The 17,165-nt window shown below is 35.6% G+C and overlaps 1 protein-coding gene across 5 annotated transcripts; it reads right to left on the minus strand.

Moving 5' to 3' along the window:
* Positions 1–758: 758 nt before the first annotated feature.
* Positions 759–16,324, minus strand: LOC113742148 (protein LEO1 homolog). Of its 5 annotated transcripts, none has more exons than XR_003460804.2 (13): positions 16,049–16,323; positions 14,808–15,142; positions 14,206–14,338; positions 13,906–14,094; positions 12,271–12,447; positions 10,380–10,511; positions 9,439–9,618; positions 9,206–9,337; positions 8,982–9,092; positions 8,615–8,848; positions 2,866–3,015; positions 1,405–1,532; positions 759–1,194 (listed from the first exon to the last, which is right to left on the minus strand). XR_003460804.2 is itself a non-coding variant. In XM_027269886.2 (12 exons), exons 1-11 carry the CDS (start codon positions 16,169–16,171, stop codon positions 2,881–2,883), a joined length of 1,881 nt encoding a protein of 626 aa, XP_027125687.2. In that variant the 5' UTR covers positions 16,172–16,323; the 3' UTR covers positions 1,234–1,532; positions 2,866–2,880. The 5 variants fall into 5 exon arrangements, 2 of the variants coding, with proteins under 2 accessions (XP_027125687.2, XP_027125688.2); XR_003460803.2 differs by having other exon boundaries at positions 1,381–1,532; XR_003460805.2 differs by lacking the exon at positions 759–1,194 and adding an exon at positions 2,545–2,600 and having other exon boundaries at positions 1,234–1,532; positions 16,049–16,324.
* Between the last annotated feature and the right edge of the window lie 841 nt (positions 16,325–17,165).

A 17,165-nucleotide genomic window follows, 5' to 3' on the forward strand; every position in this document is an offset into this window, starting at 1 on the left:
AGTCACCCACTAATCCCTAGCTTTGGGAATTACTAGAATAGGAGGAATATTGTAGGAAGATTTAGGAACCAAGGATAAAAGCTACTACTCTACTGCCAAGCTAGTGAGGAATGGGAAGATCAACGGCTAAAGGATGTGAAGGAATTTTTTAGGTTACAAAATAGTGATACGTAGTGGATTTTATTCACGTAAAAAATGAATAATCTGTATTTAATTAGATCAAAACAGATGGGAGGAGCTACCACTTGCTATACCATTTAGAATTTTATAGGCCAATATCCATTTTCAAATTCATTTGAACTGGGTTAATTTAAGTAATTTCATTCTGGGGATTTCCTCATTTTTGGTAACCTTTCAATCCGGTTTGTTTTTCTTCCCAATCCAAATGCTGCTCAAAATAAACGTAGGTTTCATGTTCGATTTATTTCCTTCTTATTCCCTCATCCTTTAGAAAAGTTGATAGTGTTCGAGTCTTTTAGCTCCCTCGTTCACCATCACATCCATATCTCCCAGAGTAAACCAATTCCAAGTGTGTTCAAGCTTGATGATTTTAAAGTTCACAAACATAAAAAGGCCTATCATGTTTGTACTTCGGCAGGATTGTGCTTTAGCTCGAACTCAAGGAACTTTCACATACTCAAGTTCTCTGTACTAACACAGCCTGCGTCTAGCAATGATCTGAAGAAAGGGAAGATTTCTTTGATGACGCAAAATTAGTGCCATACAATTAACCTTTCGTGCATGAAATAATTCAAGGGTGAAAGCCAAAACACACCAACTCAGGTTTTTTTTTTAGAACAAAGAGAGAACAATAGGATAAACAAATGTACTTGTAAAACTAAAAGGTCGTAAAATAAAGTGTTTGATTTTCCAAAACAACAACATTTTGGTAAAACATAATTGATGAGATAAAATGGCTGGTGCTTATGCTTCCGGGACATGAGTTGGCAAGACTGTTTTGCCATGGCTTCCACATTATTTGACCAGCAACAAAAGCCACCTCCTGTTCCTCTCCACCATCCTCTCCGTTCAATCACTCTCCCCAACCACAACAGTCGACCTCCATAACCCCATAAAGAGTTCCTACCCCCCACGGGCCCCACTGGATTCCCCAATCTGCCATATCTCCCTCATTTCTTTGATATCAGGCTCCTCCAGCTCCAAATGTTGAACATAGGAAGAAGGTACAAAATCCTGTCAAAAATAGGTAAGGAGATGGGCAACGGAAGAACATAACAAAGGATTGAAAACTACATTCATGTTGCTCAAAATTCAGTTGCTTAATTTTTTTAACCTAGTCAATACAAGTTACTTCCTTTCATGTGGTTATTCAGCAATTAAGCACAAGGAATATAAGAATCTCTCTCACTAATCATGTACATCATAAAACTTCTGAGACTTCACCGCGTATCATATTGACTTCTTAGCGGACGACGGACAAATTTCTGACTAGGCACTGGATATCTGCACATGAAATCAGCAATGACATCAAGCATCCATTCTAGCCTTACAAATCCTATGAGCAACTTATCCTGCAAAATTCAAGTTCAGCATTTGTCAGTTACGTCTGGATCTCAATAAAAGAAGCAAGGTGTTAATTCAACACAATTGCTCAGCTCAACAATCTATAATGACAACAATCTAGAAGCTCTGATCTTTTTGGTATTCCTTTTTCCCCTTCCACTAAAAGTCAGACAACATACACAGATATCTAGTAGCCTATGTTACCATTGGCAATCCTTTCTGCCAAAAAAAAAAAAAAAAAAAGGATTCTTAGTTATATTTGTATAGATAGTGCAATTTGAAAAGTTATTATTTATTTCAAATATCAAAAACTAACTGGCAGATGCCATATATTTCACTTACAGATTATATGTAAAATGCAAGACACCCACAGCAATAAATTGTTAGTAATTGCAGAGTGGCTGCACTTTGTTAATTTTCACCTCAAATTGGACATTTTAGAAGTCACACAATGGTTTGCCATTACATCACTACCTATTTTGCACATGATGAAGATCTTGCCATGGTTCTGTGAGCTCTAATCTGACCCACAATGCATGACTATTTATTTAGTGTATTTTTTCTACTATATTGACTTTCTTAATGACTAGACAATTGTAACTAAAGTCCAAACAAACCAAACTTGATCATAAGTTTATACTACAAAAAGCTACGTTTAAAAGAAATATAACTAGCAAAGATGGGCATCAAATGTAGCCCAGTGATTATGAATGTTTCATTTGATCCTCATTTTAAAAAAGTTTTTGTTCCCCCAAGCTTCATGCTTCTTTCTTCCACTCCACCCTGAAAAATGAACAGACAAAAAAATCTAGCTAGCAGATACAATCAAGTACACAAACCAAGCACATAATAATTGAGAAAATTACAAATATAACAAGGTTGGGATGCTCATTAACAGGAAAGAAAAGTTTTAATTAATCACAAGAAGTAGGAGAAAATATCAACCACACAAGTTTAGTAACGGATTAAGTAGAATCCAAGTCAGGAGTAAGCTAAAATGGGAGGGAAGCAGGGGGCTACCATGTTCAGATATGTGGGGTTAGATTTGTATGTGCATTATAGAGAAGAATAGCATTCTGCATAACACAGATAGCAAAAATTCACCGTTAAAATAACAAATCAGTTGAGCAAAAAATACTGAAAGCCATGAATTAACTACATCTATCAGATTAGCAAGTCTTTATGAATAGCACAGCAATTCTGAATTGCGTTTGCAATTTTTCCTTGGCCACGTTTTAGAAAATTTATCAGCAATTTTTTTTAATCAAACAGCTTTCTTGCGCGTCAGCCACGCACTTACTGCTCCAGGACCAAAACTATTAGTTGAAAGGAAATACTCACTTATCTGAGATTCATTTATTCATCATCACTGTCATAAACAATTGCCATTCGACGATGTGTCGCAGCTTTCCTGGGAGGAGAGTCCTCATCAGATTCAATGTCCTTTCTCTTAAGACCGGTTCCAGGCTCCTTAGATTTTCTCCTTGGCTCCTGAGAAATTTAATCTAATCATTAAGTCACTTTGACAATATAGAGCATATGCATTTATTATGACACAATATAAAACAGTATCAGCATACCAGTTGTCAAAGAAGTTTATTATGATACACAATTTGGTTTGATTGCTGCAAATTTTTTTTTTCTTTTACTTTAGTCCTTGATTAACATAAACAGGAAAATGGAGAACACTTTGTTAGGTGCTAAGAGAGCTCCGGTATCAGTGTGGCCAGCTCATTTCAGTTATTCAGTAAAGCTTGAACATTATCCATTCAGTCTCCTGCTTGAGGAGTGAAGCTTGGAATCTTTTGGCTCTGATGCAAGTCTCCAACCATAAATCAGGTTCCTTATTGGCTTGCAATAATTTAACAACATAAGTGCAGGCCAACTCATCAACATTTAAGTTATCACCAAATGCACCGAGATGGACTCTAGACCAAATATAAGACAATCCAAGGAAAGAATTTATTGTAACTTTATTTAAAGAGAGACTCGAAACTTTGTTTGCAGCAGAAAAAAAAAAAAAAAAATCCTTTTAATAAGTTACTTTTCTCATACATTTCCTATTTATCTTACTCGTTAACTTTTTACACAAAAACTTGTGCACATCCCATGCAAAGCTAAACATGCCTAATTGAGGTGGAAACTATAATGTTCAAAATTGCTTGAATACTTAATCAGCTTAAAATGTGTTTGAGCTCAGTTCAACTACTATTCAAGCTGAGCTAAAACTAGAAGACGAGTGGATTCAAATTTTTTCCTCATCCAACCTACTCAAACCCAAGCTTAAAAAGTTAATGAATGCTATGTCTTGAAGTCTAATCTTTGATTTGTGGCCAAGCCAGCTACAAACGGGCTCTTCTGTGCGAGCTATGGTCCATTCAAGTTCTGAGTAGTATGGTTGGCCTTTCAACCTGTCTAACTTCGAGCATACGGCTCCTGCATTATTGAGCTTAGCTTGAATCACCAAAGGAAAATCCAACCTAAGGCCAAATGAAAAGTGGAAGGCAACCATGAAGATTTCCAGCTTAAATAGAAGCTTCTTTCCTTTCCATTTTTCAAGGAAAACTAAGAGCTAGTTTGGATTGCTATTTTTAGGAGCCTTTTAGAAAAATGTACTGTAGCGATTTGATTTATGTGAGGTAAAAAGGTGATTGGGAAAAAGTAAATTTGATGATGTATTTCCCAAACTGCTTCCTTTCCTACTATAGAACACAAGATAATTTTATTATAAAGACAGGAAACCTAACATACATTTAATCCATAAGCAATAGACAGCAACATTATGCGGCCGAAATACATCAACATAGAAAGTCACCACAAATTATCATGTTTAGACATTTTTACAGTATGTTTCTCCATGTATAAAAACTACAGGAAATTTTGAATTCATATTATTTTGATTTGAGCTATATCAGGATCTTAGCATCACTCAACATCAGATTTAGCTTAAACACCAGTAGAACAAGAATCAATGAGAATCATGATTTTAGGCTTAGGCGATACTAATATGGTATCGTGATCCAATGCTTGTTTAATGAAGAATGCTTCTTGCATTAAATTCTTCTTCCTACAACCCTTCATTTCAACATGATAAAAACTAAAATCTCTTTTTAGTGACCACATCACCTCCGCACATGGAAAGATTTCTTGAATTCTACAATTAGAACTCATGATTGCTTGGCATTAATTACCAGTTTGCTTATAACAAGGAAACAACCAGGACAACCAAATGTCTAAATGTCCATTGATTATCCATTAAATTCATATATTTCAGCACAAAAAGATATAGAATCCTCTTCCTAACAATTTTTAAAAGAACATTTTGAAGAACTAAGATTGACAAAAAACTTGGTAAGGCAACCACAAAATCACTGATCATCTTAATCTAATATGGCCAACGGCCCAAATCAAGAGTCTTAAACCTGTAACCAATCTTGTCTATGTGCCTTCCTGGAAGACATTGACAAGATCAGATTTCTTTCCAAAAATATTGGCAGCACAAAAACTGCATGTTTTGAATATATTGTCGAAAAACTGGTTTGCTCTCAAATATCTTCTTCCAGTAAATGTCGCATGACATCCACCTCCAAAATTTCTCACTAAAATTGATTACATTCCTAATACACAAGTATATGCAAATATCAAACTATTGTTCATTAAAATTCATATTGTTAAACTCTGAATAAATCTCTGGGGTGAAAGAGGAAAGAAAATAAGTATGATATCACTATGGTGAAATTTAGAACTATTTAACCACCACCAAATACAAGGAGGGAGATCATGTTAGGACCTTTACTGTTACAGAGAACAATTGACTGGCGCTTTCCTCAAGCTTAATTGATAAATGAAGAATCTCATTAAATTGAAGATTTCTTGATTGATTACTACGTGCTTAATTCCTAATTGAACATGAGAAACACACGGAAATTTGACATCCAATAAGGAATGGGATTACATATAGGAGAATTGCCTAGATGTATAAAAAAACTCGGAAGGGATTATACCCTGATATATAAATCTCACAAAGGAAACAGATAATATTAATCATCTAGTATTTTATGTTACTGCTGAATGGTCAAAAAAGGAAAACTTTATCCATCAAGCTGCAGAAATGAAAATTGTTTCTTAGGGCCTCCAGCCATTCTTGCTTTCTAACATTTTTTGTAGATTTATTTGAGTCTCAATTTGATCCCAAGTTATCAAGAGACTGAATTTAAGTATCGGTTGAGCACCCAGAGAAAGACTATTTCTACCGTAACGGATCGAATAGAAAAGAATGTTAGCTCATGGATGAACACAAGAGGGCTACTGTTCAGTGGACCAAAAGCAGGTCCAGAACAATACAGTCTTGAAAGCTATTGAAAGTGGTAAATGCCAAAAGGCCAAGCCTTGACAATACCTTCAGTGCTATCTAACAACCTTGGGTAACAAGTTGCGCTAAGATGGATGTGTCGTAATCCAACAAGCTTCACTCAAGCTGCTTTATCTAACTAACTCACAGCTTGAAGGCTCAAAAAAATATAACCTTTGATCACTTTAGGCTCACAAAGACCCCATACATAAGGTATGCTAATTTCCACAATAACGAGTGAGGTTGAAAGGTGAGTTCATAAATTTGCTATCCGTTTCTAAGGAGGTTACAGACTTCAAGTTATTTTATATTATGCTAGTTACATTGCAAAGTTGTGATATAATATATCTGTACCGAAAATGACTGATTATTATAGTTGAAACATCAACTCACTCGAGCTCAAGGCGGCCAAAGCTTGTTTTTTGAGATTTTGAACAACAGCTTTCTTCACAAGTTCAGCATGGAGGTAAACAAAAGTAATCTACAGCATGCCAGATTCAAGTTCGACCAGAATGGTCAAGCCAATATTGAGAGTTGAAAGCTCGGAATGGCCTCAGCAAATAGGACTTTACTTAAAAGGGTAAATTGTGTCACCAATAGGGATGTACGCAAGCCGAGTCTCGAGCTACACATTCGAGTCGAGTTCGAGTCAGAATTTTGCAGCTCATGGCTCGACGAGTAGCTCGTCAAGCCGTATAATTTAAATAATATATATGTATTATAATTATAAAATGACCGTTGTGGGTATAATTTATACTGAATTTAAAAGTAGGTATCTAATCAAAAAGCTTGATTACTCGACTTGATAAGGCTTGACTAAAGGTTGAGCCTTATCGAGTCGAGTCTCAAGCTTTTTAAGATTTCCTCGAGTCAAGCTCAAGTTTGAGATTTTTCGACTCGATTGAGCTCGAGCCGAGCTCGAGCCAAGTTATTTATAGGTCGAGTCGAGCTCGAGTATAGTAATGCCCGGCTCGGCTCGATTACATACCTAGTCACCAACCCTCTCAAACCTCAGAACTATGCCATGCGTTGCCTTCACAGTGTCCTAGATGTACTTGGTTTCCAAGTACAGATATTGTTTGACTTCCATGTCGATTATCAAGGGAAGTAACTTATAGTTCTTGCAAAGCCCTCACTTAGAAGAAAAACATTGTCATCATAGTGTTTAATACTCACAAGATACATGAGAAATTTTATGTCGCCGCATAGCAATTACTTGGCATTCCTAGTAGTTGGTCCAAGGCCAACAGAAAAGTTCCACATGTATATATAAAGGCCCACTTGTTAATTCACATGCTAAATGGGGTCCACTTGGCATGTTAAATGGTACCAAGTGGGGCCCTTTTATGTTCACATGTTTGATAACTTTGTGAGTACCACATATTTTTAAAATTGGGCAGTTACTACTCCTTCTGATTCACCCTTAGAGATCCGATCGAAGAAATATTCCTTTCTTGGACTTCAACATTTACTGATCGATAAACATGATGCACTGGTCCTTTGTTAGAACTGACAAGAAATTTTTTTTTTCTACTAGGCCTCAAAGATTTCCTGATGAACAAACAACCGACATCCTAAATGAATGAAAAAGTCATATTGAGATAGAGCTTTGGCTAGTGAAAGTCTAATGGCCAACTTATGGAACTTTCCTTTCAACGAAGACATTGAAATAAGTCACTTTCACAAATTTCTTGGTGAAACACTAAGATTACTCTGAAGTGTTGGATCTTGGTGTTAGTCAGTTTCAATAAGATTGGGGACACATCCCATTCAGAAGGCAAAGCTCTTGAAAGATTGATGCTGTTGTTAGTAGTCATTCAACCTCAGATTGTAATTCATGGGTCATACTCAACTCTGATACTAAACAGATGCATTTTTGGGTGCTAAGGAATGTAATAGTGAGTGAACATGTGAAACAAGAAAATTACTTATAGACCCCTATTTAGGTAGTAAAGTCAACCTTTCCATATTCAGCAGTTGATTTCAGGGAGAAATTATCACCCGAGAAGGCATGAAGTTTTTGTGATACATCAACATCCAAAACTCCATTAACTTAGAGTGGGGATGAGTATAACTGATTATAATTTGAAGCTAGGCCAACATTAACACCCAAAAGGATATATAATGAGGATAAAAGTGAGAACCCAAAACTCACTCACGTACATTCTTGTCAAAAGTACATAAAACCCAAATGAGGATAAGAAGTTAAATAGCAACAGAAGCCAAGAGTAAAGAGATAACAAACACATGCCACAATATCCCAGAATTATATATATGGCAATCACATATAGCAGCTTTACCTTTTCTTCAGCATCACAGGATGATGTTTCAAAATCCCCAAACAGAATAATGAAAACTAACCTCAATTCTAAAAACAATTTTCACATAATGCAATTGTTTATTGAGCTTAATGACATTTATTCCAATGTCACTTAAAATATTTCAATGTTCTTTGACAGACAGAAAGAAGAACATTGAAAACAGAACCACCTAGAAAATACCTGTGAGCATGTAAGCAAGGTCATAGCTGTCTCATTCAGTGAAATATAGCTTTATGCCATAATGACAAGAAGTAGATTGCAAATTTGGTCCAAACACATTTCAAAAATCAGTTTAAGTACTAAAATGAAGAAGAAAAAAGAAGTTTCTGGTTACAATTCCACATTATCTTCAGTATCCAGAATACAACCCATCTTTTAGAAGTTTACCCTGAAACTAAAGTTGAGAACTTCCACTTACCTCTGGCTCCTCTTCTGACACCTCATTTGCTTCTTCCTCCTCTTCATCATGCTCTTCCTCATCTTCATAATCCTGCTCTATGTCTTCTGCCCTCCCATGCGCTGGTGACCTCTCATCTTCTTCCTCTTCTGTTTCATATTCAGACTCTTCCTTTTCACTCTCTGAAAAGTCCACTGGCTGTCGAGATGATTTTGTTGTGGACATTGATGGCTTTCGTGCAACATCTTTGTGCCCCTGATAACATTAATGCAAAAGGACCTTTTGATAAGTATATTTCATAATGCAAGAAAAGCAAAGACACAGGAAGGGGAAGTGGGGAACAAGTATCTTATAGGGGCATTTGTTTCACGCAATCCAAGTGACATGCCTTCTTCGCATTGATAATGCGCTTCTCAGCTTGAGCTTCCATTTCTAGGTCTTCTTCAAAGCGACGTCGAGCAGCAGAACGCCGAGATTCATAATAATCTGGGTCTTCTTCCTGATCAATCAAAGGAGGAAAATTAGTCAGAAATGGATGAACTGACCTGAGTCTGTGAAGGTATAATTGCTAACAGCCCAAAAAAAAAAAAATAGCAGACAGCAGAATGTCACCTCCTCAAGTGCATCCTCTAAGAAACCAGGTGAAAGTTGGCGCTCCCTGCGTACAGTTTGTGTATACTTGCGATTGACTTTCTCCTTCTTCCGATTGAGAAGTTCATTGGCTCTGATTGTTTGACTCTCAGCCTACACATTAGGAAGAAATTAAACCCAAAGAGTATAGGGAGGGAGAAAAAGAAAGAAAATATAAGGAACAGCTAGTAACAAGGATATTCTAATATAAATACCTTCTCCTTTTGTTCTTTCTCCCTCTCAGGGTCAATGTCGGTGATGCAATTCTTGACCCTATAGACCTTTTTATGCCGTGAGTCGACTAAAGCAGTCAACAATCTATGAGAGTTAGATGATAATGATGAAGGCATAAATCTCATCTTTTTTAAGATTCTCCCTTGTGATTGGAGAATTCCCTACATTGACAACAAGTAAATAGAAAAACTGGTTAACAGTGTAGCTGAACTGTTTTGCTAAATTGATCCCACAAGAAATATCATTAAGCAAAAATTTGATTAACCAATTCTTTCCCAAGTACAGTAGGCAAGCACAAGTTAGATATATCTGCCTGTGAAATAAGATTTTGACAATTTGCAGATGTTACAAATTTTAAAGCATATTTGATATGAAGCTGGTCATTCAATGAAGAAAGAACAGCCCAGGTCACTTCAATCAAATAATCATTCATCTAGCAATTGACTAACTACAACATCTGATCGAGGCAATAAAGCACATACACATCCAAGAAAGAAGTTTAACCACAAATAACACTCTTTAACTGTTGCCAGAAAATTAGCAGGTTCTTATCTGGGTAAGATATGCTTTAAATAAATTTTAGCCACCTACGTTGAAAATAATGCCAACGTAAGGATGAGAGATACTTAAAAGACAAAATTATTACCTGATATACTTTACGACAAAGCATATAAGAGACAGCTTGTTTTTTTGGATAAGTATATCAGACATAGCTTAATGAAGCTGAACTTAGTGAAGAAAGAACGAAATTGCACATAGTTGACAAAGAATTGCTGCAAGTAATCAAAGGAAAATTCTTGTTTTGCAGATACACAAATTGAATAAGAATTGAGTTTTCCACGGTTGTAAAAATTTCTTTTAGGTTTTTTAAGAAGACAGTTTTTGTCCTCATTAACGACTAATTGAATACATGCATCATCACCTTTCCATGTCTAAGAAAAAGATGTGCTTGATCATGCTGTGCATCCTGCTCTGATATGTCAAGAACTTCATTTCCAATTAACAATTGTAAGCTCCCATCTGACCATCTCACAAAGCGTGCATTACTTTCAATCTACAAAAAAAGCGCATTTTATAAAATGAATCCCGTAATATTTGTAAAGCAACTATACTTTCAAGTCAAACAACAGAGGACATTAAAGCACTAGAGACCAAATAAAAGAGAAACAATCCAAAAAGAGAAGTAAATTACAAGCAAAAGCGGTCCAGCAAAGAGCTCAAGCTAAAATTCTGCATAAGTTCCAACTAATTGAAATATCTGAAGAAGAAATTTAAGATAATTAAACTACCATTGTCATAAATTCTCTGTTCACATTGGCGAAGGAACTCTAAATTTTTTTAAACATCTCATGCAACAGTTAAAAATGACAACTTTATGTAAATCAACTGCTTTTCACTCCATAGCAAATTTAGGAATAACAGAAGCTTCAAGATCATAATTAACTCCAGAACAGGAGCTGGAGGTACCATCTTTGAAAATTACATACCACTTTAAAGCATAACACTGTATAGGCCAAAGAACTGGTGATGTGCATTGTGCATGATGTACTTTTACATCTTGCACTAGCACAGTATAGTTAGCATCATACAGCCAGTCTCATGAGAACCAGATAAACCAAGTTCTGAGAAGGACAGTAAATTGAAATGGAAGGCCAGATACTACCAAATATATGAGGCTTAAGTTAGATGAGGGTTCATGGCATACTTGATGTGGGTGCAAATGATAGTCATTTGTGGAAATTATTTACATAGAAATTAGTTTTACACTTGATACAAAATTTGTAAAGAAGTTTATGAAACTAAAAATATGAAAATTAATAGTTATTCGTTAAACACCTATAATCATGGGTAGTTACTAACATGATTCAAAAAAAAAGAGAGAAATTTTTTGCATGTCAGACCGTCTTTTTAATGTTTAACACCAAATTCCTTTCCTCTGACCTCATACATAGCATAGGAATGGATTATTAGAGCAAAGCACAGGGAATAAATTTCCAGTGGCTAACAATTAGAAATAGGTGAGAAAAGAGAAAATTTGGATCATTGATGATTACTCATTTTTTGTGCTTCAAAGTGGAAAGATGCTATAACATAATAGTTTTTTGTGTGGATAATAGCAAAAGTGGAGCACTGGAACCTAAAACATGCAGATTGAAAAGGTTCAATCAGACCATTCAAATAAAATTCGGCTGAGATTGCTCAGTCTGCATTTAGTTACTAGCACCATTCACCATCAAAAAGCTTATTCTCAAGGATGTAATGATAGGATCTTTCACAGATCTTATATTCAGTCAAATGCATGAAGGCTTAATGCTTGATATGCAAAGCTTTAACACTATCGGCTCCCCTGATATGCACCTTTGCCATCCAAATAAGCATTTCGGCAAATTTAAGATTTATTATCAGCTAATAGATTTCTTTGGATTGTTCTCCAGATAATTAGAATGACCTATAGATGGGCCTACCATCATTTGTTTATTCTACAATGGTTCTCTTTTTGCAATGGGAGATATATTCTTAACTATCGAACCACAGACATTCAATTGTTCCACCACTGCATTTTATGTGTAAATGTCCAAATAATCATCAACACAACAATCTGATCCATGACTAAATGGAATATACTTTCATGCAGGATATCCAAATATTTGCAACATAAATTAAACTTTCAAAGGCTAAAATATGGTCATGTCAAGATATACATGGGCAATGAAATTGAGTTAATAAGAGTAGGAATAAATAAAATATTTCTGGTGTCAACAAAGTATCATAAGCCTCTTCTATAAGCAATGCAAACCAGTAAGTACACTCACAGAAGTTGTGCCATCAGGATTTGTCACTCTCCTCCACCGAACAATATTATTTTCCAAGCGGATGCGTCTCTTAGACCCAGATTCATCTGTCACAAAATGATCCTCTTCAATATATGTTTTGGGATCAAAAGGCTTGGGGTCGATGCCCATTATATTAGAAACTTTGATCATGTTCATCTGCAACAAATTGGGAAAAGGGAAAAATTAAGAAAAAGAAGGCATTAAATTTCATAACTTATTCTACCAGTAAAAGTTGGTATTCCATAAGGATCCTAAAGCACAAAGAACTAATCTTCTTTCACTAATTTCCCAATCTAAAGTAAATCAAAGTGAAAGAAACCAAAAGCATAGAAGAGTTATCATTTCAAAGGAAATCTTATTGCCTTTAAATCCCAATTGTGCAAGACATCTAGGCAAATAAACCTTGGAAGAGAAAGAAAGAAACATGAGAAAAATTGGGAACAGGAGAAACATGAGAAACATGAGGCATCTGCAATAAATTGGGAACAGGAGAAAAATGAATTTGGGAAAAAGAGAAAAAAATTAAGAAAAAGAAGGCATTAAAATTCAAACTTATTCTACCAGTAGATGAATTGGGTATGCCTAATGATCCTAGAGTACATACAGACTATTAGTGTATATAGAAACTAACCTTCCATTAATTCCCCAATCTACAGTGAATCAAATCAAAAGATACCAAAAACAAAGAAGAGTTATCATTTTAAAGGAAATCTTAGTGGATTTAAATCCAAATTGTGTGAGACATATAGAAAAGTAAACCTCAGTAAAGAGAGAGAGAAACACAGGGCATCTTATGAGCCACACAGTTATCATGGTAAGGTAAACTTTCATTACATTGTGACATGGGGCTGTGTAATTGGCAAGATAGATCCAAAATAACGAGAGCGTGGCCCGCAGTGATACAATGCCATAACATACCATGAGTAAATAGTCCAGTAAATCAATATCTCATCATTGATCTCGAACATGCATTATGCTCAGGAGGAACACTTGATTGGCAAGTCAATAATTTAATCCAGAATAATAACACAAGTTAAGTATACATGACATGTCATACAAAGCTTAAAAATAAACCATAACGCAATCTTTCTTTTCACAGAAGAAACATCAATGAATAATAGATAGAGGTGGGCCCATAACATGCTAATAATTCATCAAATGTGAAATTCAAATCTTGCACAGTATGAATCTTCTGACACTAACAAAAAGTACGTAACAAGTTTGATCACTCGCAAAATACGAGAGGTAAGAGTATAAATCAAAAAATTAAACTGATTAATCTTCTTGGAAGAAACAAGGCAAATAACACATTAATCTCACCAAAGTCTAGTAAATTAAACTAGATTCAAAAAGCAGAGCACTCAAAACTATATAAGCTAAAGCATTGTTAGAACTTTGATCATCAATTCTATCATCAGGCTGGTCAAGAAGTTGTCCAGAGTCAAGACTTAACTCTGGTATTCTTAAAACGAGAAGATAGCAATACAAGTTTCGACTTATTTATTAATCTTGAGTCAATGGGGAGTTCTCTATCATAAGTCCAAATGGTAACATGAAAGGTACTATGCATCCAATTATGCCTCTAAAAGTTAAAAAGCAGGGGAAAAAAGAAACCTTTTCAGGGAGTGCAGGAGGTGGACGCAGCGGAATCTCCAGCTCCAATGGAGGACCAACTGGTTTTTCCCTTGGCTTAGCCTCAGGATGCTCTTCCTCAGATTCATAGTGGCCCTCCTCATCAGCCAGCATATCCTCTGGTTTGAGTTCCTTGTCATAGTCCTCCTCATCCTCTTCCATAGGGAATCTCTGTGAAATAAGAAAAGCTAATAATTGCCATTCATATAGCATATATATGCATTCTCAGCTGCAGAATATAAGAAAAAAATCCACAATCACATTTTAGCATCTAATACAAACATTTGCCTCATCTTCAATTTGATTTTGAACCCCATACTCCACTGGTTCTTCATCATCAGAGTCCCCAAATACATCACGGATCTCAGGAGCTGAGAGTGAAATATGAGCCTCATCTCTCTCTTGACTAGGAGATCTGATGTAAAAGACAACGAAGAAATGTATTCAGCATCATCCAAAATAAAAGAGTCAGCAAAAAAGCAATTTTCTTGCAGATGTTTGTTAATGAACCATAGCAAGACATATGCAATAGTCATACACAGTCATTTTAAGCCCTTTAAACTGAGAATACAGTCATGAAAAAATGCAAATAAATAATGAATAAATAAAAAGTATTTTTTCCTGATGTCCAATCTTTGCTGTGTAATATCTCGAGTCCTAAGGAAAATGTTACTAGCAGCATCACTTCTTCCTTTGATAAGCAAAAAGGCCCTCACTTAAGGACGCAAGTGAATATTGGAGCAAGTGTTGTTGGTTGAACCACTAAAGTTCTCGTTTGGAAAAAAAAAAAAAAAAACATCGTTTCACATTGTTAATCAAGCAGGAGAAAGGAAATAGTACATGGTACTTGTAAGAAAGCATATTTAAAATAATTAAGCAGATACCTAAGATTTCTAGCCTGATTCACTTCTTCATCTTCATTGTCAGCATAAGTGTTGTCCTCAGATCTTTCTGATCCACTGATGACATCACCACGTCTCCTGCTGGTTACAACTCTCTGATCATATTGTACTTTTTCATCACTCTCCGAGTCTTTTTCTCCACTTTCTTCCCTGTGATCACCAGCTTCAACTTCTTGAGAACTCTGTTCTCTTTCACCCTCACTTTCACCACGATCATGATCAATATCTTGTAGTTCAGCTTCACTTTCTATTTCTGCTTCACCATGGCCTTCTACTTCACCTTCACCCTCTGGCTCCAGCCCTCCATCTCCTTCTTCCTGAATGCAAAATTAATTATGAGCACAATAAATTATCAAAACCAGTGTAGAACATGGATCAATTCAAAAGCCATTTCATCAACATTAAGCAGATACTATCCATAAGTCATACACTAATATGAAGACAAAAATTCGAGGGACTCAGAAAAATATCATAAGAACTTTCAGACCAAATAATTCCCTACTGTTTCAGAACATAAACTAATTAATATTCGCTTTCTAACCAAACTCAAAATTAAAATGACAAAACCTGATTAGTTCAAGTTTTAAAATTTAATAAATACATACTGACGATAAACTTTAGAACAAATGCATAGCATTTCCTTTATAAACACGTGAATACAATCCAATATATGGATAAGAAAACAGTCGATGGGCAGATATACTTAGAAAACCCTAATTCTGCAAAAAACGTTAATTCTATAGATATAGATGGATATAATATCCGTGCAAATTCATTATCCCTGACACAGAGTTGAACAAAAAACAAAAATCTCTTTCCTTTAATCTGGAAAAAATGTTGGAATAGAATGATACTAAAAGAGTTCTTCGGGCAACGTATGAATTTATGAATATAGTTCTTTGATTACACAAGTACACCAAACCATGTAACTTTTAATCTTCGGGTAAAACTGAAATTACAAACCTAATTCTTATAACCCAAGAAAAAGGGCGAAATTAAATTCTTTCAGCAAAGAAAGATCATCATTTGCATCTGCATATACATGCATGCATATGCAATCACACATCTGCCTATAACCGATAACCTAAAGTTTGGGGCTTGGGCCAATTCACCAATTCTAACTAAAGAAATACACAGAACAAGGGAACATTATAATTCCAAATTAAAATTGAGACTGTATAATCAGTAAAATTTCGATTAAGAAAAAGTTCAGGAATTGATACCGAAGCATAGCCGGGCTGGCGATTGGACTCGTGCTCGGACTCGACCTCCTCTTCTTCCTCTTCTTCCGATTGCTCACCGAACAAATTCTGCATCATCTGATGCCTCTTCTGTTCTCCCACCATTTTTTCTCTCTTTTTCTGCAACTCCGAAGCTCTTCTTTCACTTTCACAGAAAACTCTCCCTGTGCAAGTGTGCGACTGTGTGGAGAGAGAAAAAGAAGGCTTACAAGTAGAACTCTCCGAGTTTTGTAACGGTCGCCGAAAGGAGGCAAAATTGGTAAAAATGTAAAATGAGGACAAAATTTTATCTCTAGGGATAGGGTGAAAAGCAGTAAGATAAAAGAATGTAACGGACCAATTGAAATTTTTAATATTTTAAAGGAAAAATTTAGAAATATATGCGGAAATCGGTAGCTTAGGTGAATGTATTTGGCTACTATTCGCTCATTTGTTTGTGACGCACTTACGGTTGGCTATATCCAAAAAGGTTGGAGTGACTAAGCCTGTCAACGGACCGGATCCGGACAGGATCCATCAAATTATTCCGGATACGGGTAGAAATTTAATTCCGTTACTCGGATCCGAACTCAAATCCATTTTATCAAACAAAAAATGGGTCAGATACGGAATATAGTATTTCGACTCGTATCCTGCCCGAATCTGGATATAAATGAATTAATAATTTAAAATATATATTTATCAATATAATTTGATTAGGGTGATGTATTTGAGTAAGGTCAATTTGATTTCTTTTTTTATTTCTTTTTTTCTGTATTAGTTAGAAAGTAATTTACAAATATATTTTTTCTCATTTTTGTTAGAAATTGTAAGATTTGATAGATTTTTTTTCGGGTAGACCTGACTTGGATCCGAGACCCCCCGGTAAACGGGTCGGATCCAGATCTGATATAGTATGTCAGGTCTGGGTCCAAAATAATGAATTCCGACCTAGACCCGACCCATTGACAAGCCTAGGCGTGACCAAGTGTTACTTATGACGGTAGGCTATATTGAAAAAAGTTAGTGTGACCAAGGGTTGTGAATAAAAATGTGACGGATCGATGAAAATTATTGTCTAGAAAATTAACAAATGTGATAGTCGAGACATTGTTAGGGT

This window comes from Coffea arabica, chromosome 4e (assembly GCF_036785885.1).
Source record: "Coffea arabica cultivar ET-39 chromosome 4e, Coffea Arabica ET-39 HiFi, whole genome shotgun sequence".
NCBI lineage: Eukaryota > Viridiplantae > Streptophyta > Magnoliopsida > Gentianales > Rubiaceae > Coffea > Coffea arabica.

Bases quoted from the DNA above. Each gene is read 5' to 3' on its own strand.
- LOC113742148 (XM_027269886.2), bottom strand. From the start codon at position 16,171: ATGGTGGGAGAACAGAAGAGGCATCAGATGATGCAGAATTTGTTCGGT. The intron at 12,448-13,905 runs GTTTCTTTTTTC...AATTTGTTGCAG, and splicing joins CTCCTGCACTCCCTGAAAAG to ATGAACATGATCAAAGTTTC. The intron at 9,093-9,205 runs GTGACATTCTGC...TTGATTGATCAG, and splicing joins TAGAGGATGCACTTGAGGAG to GAAGAAGACCCAGATTATTA.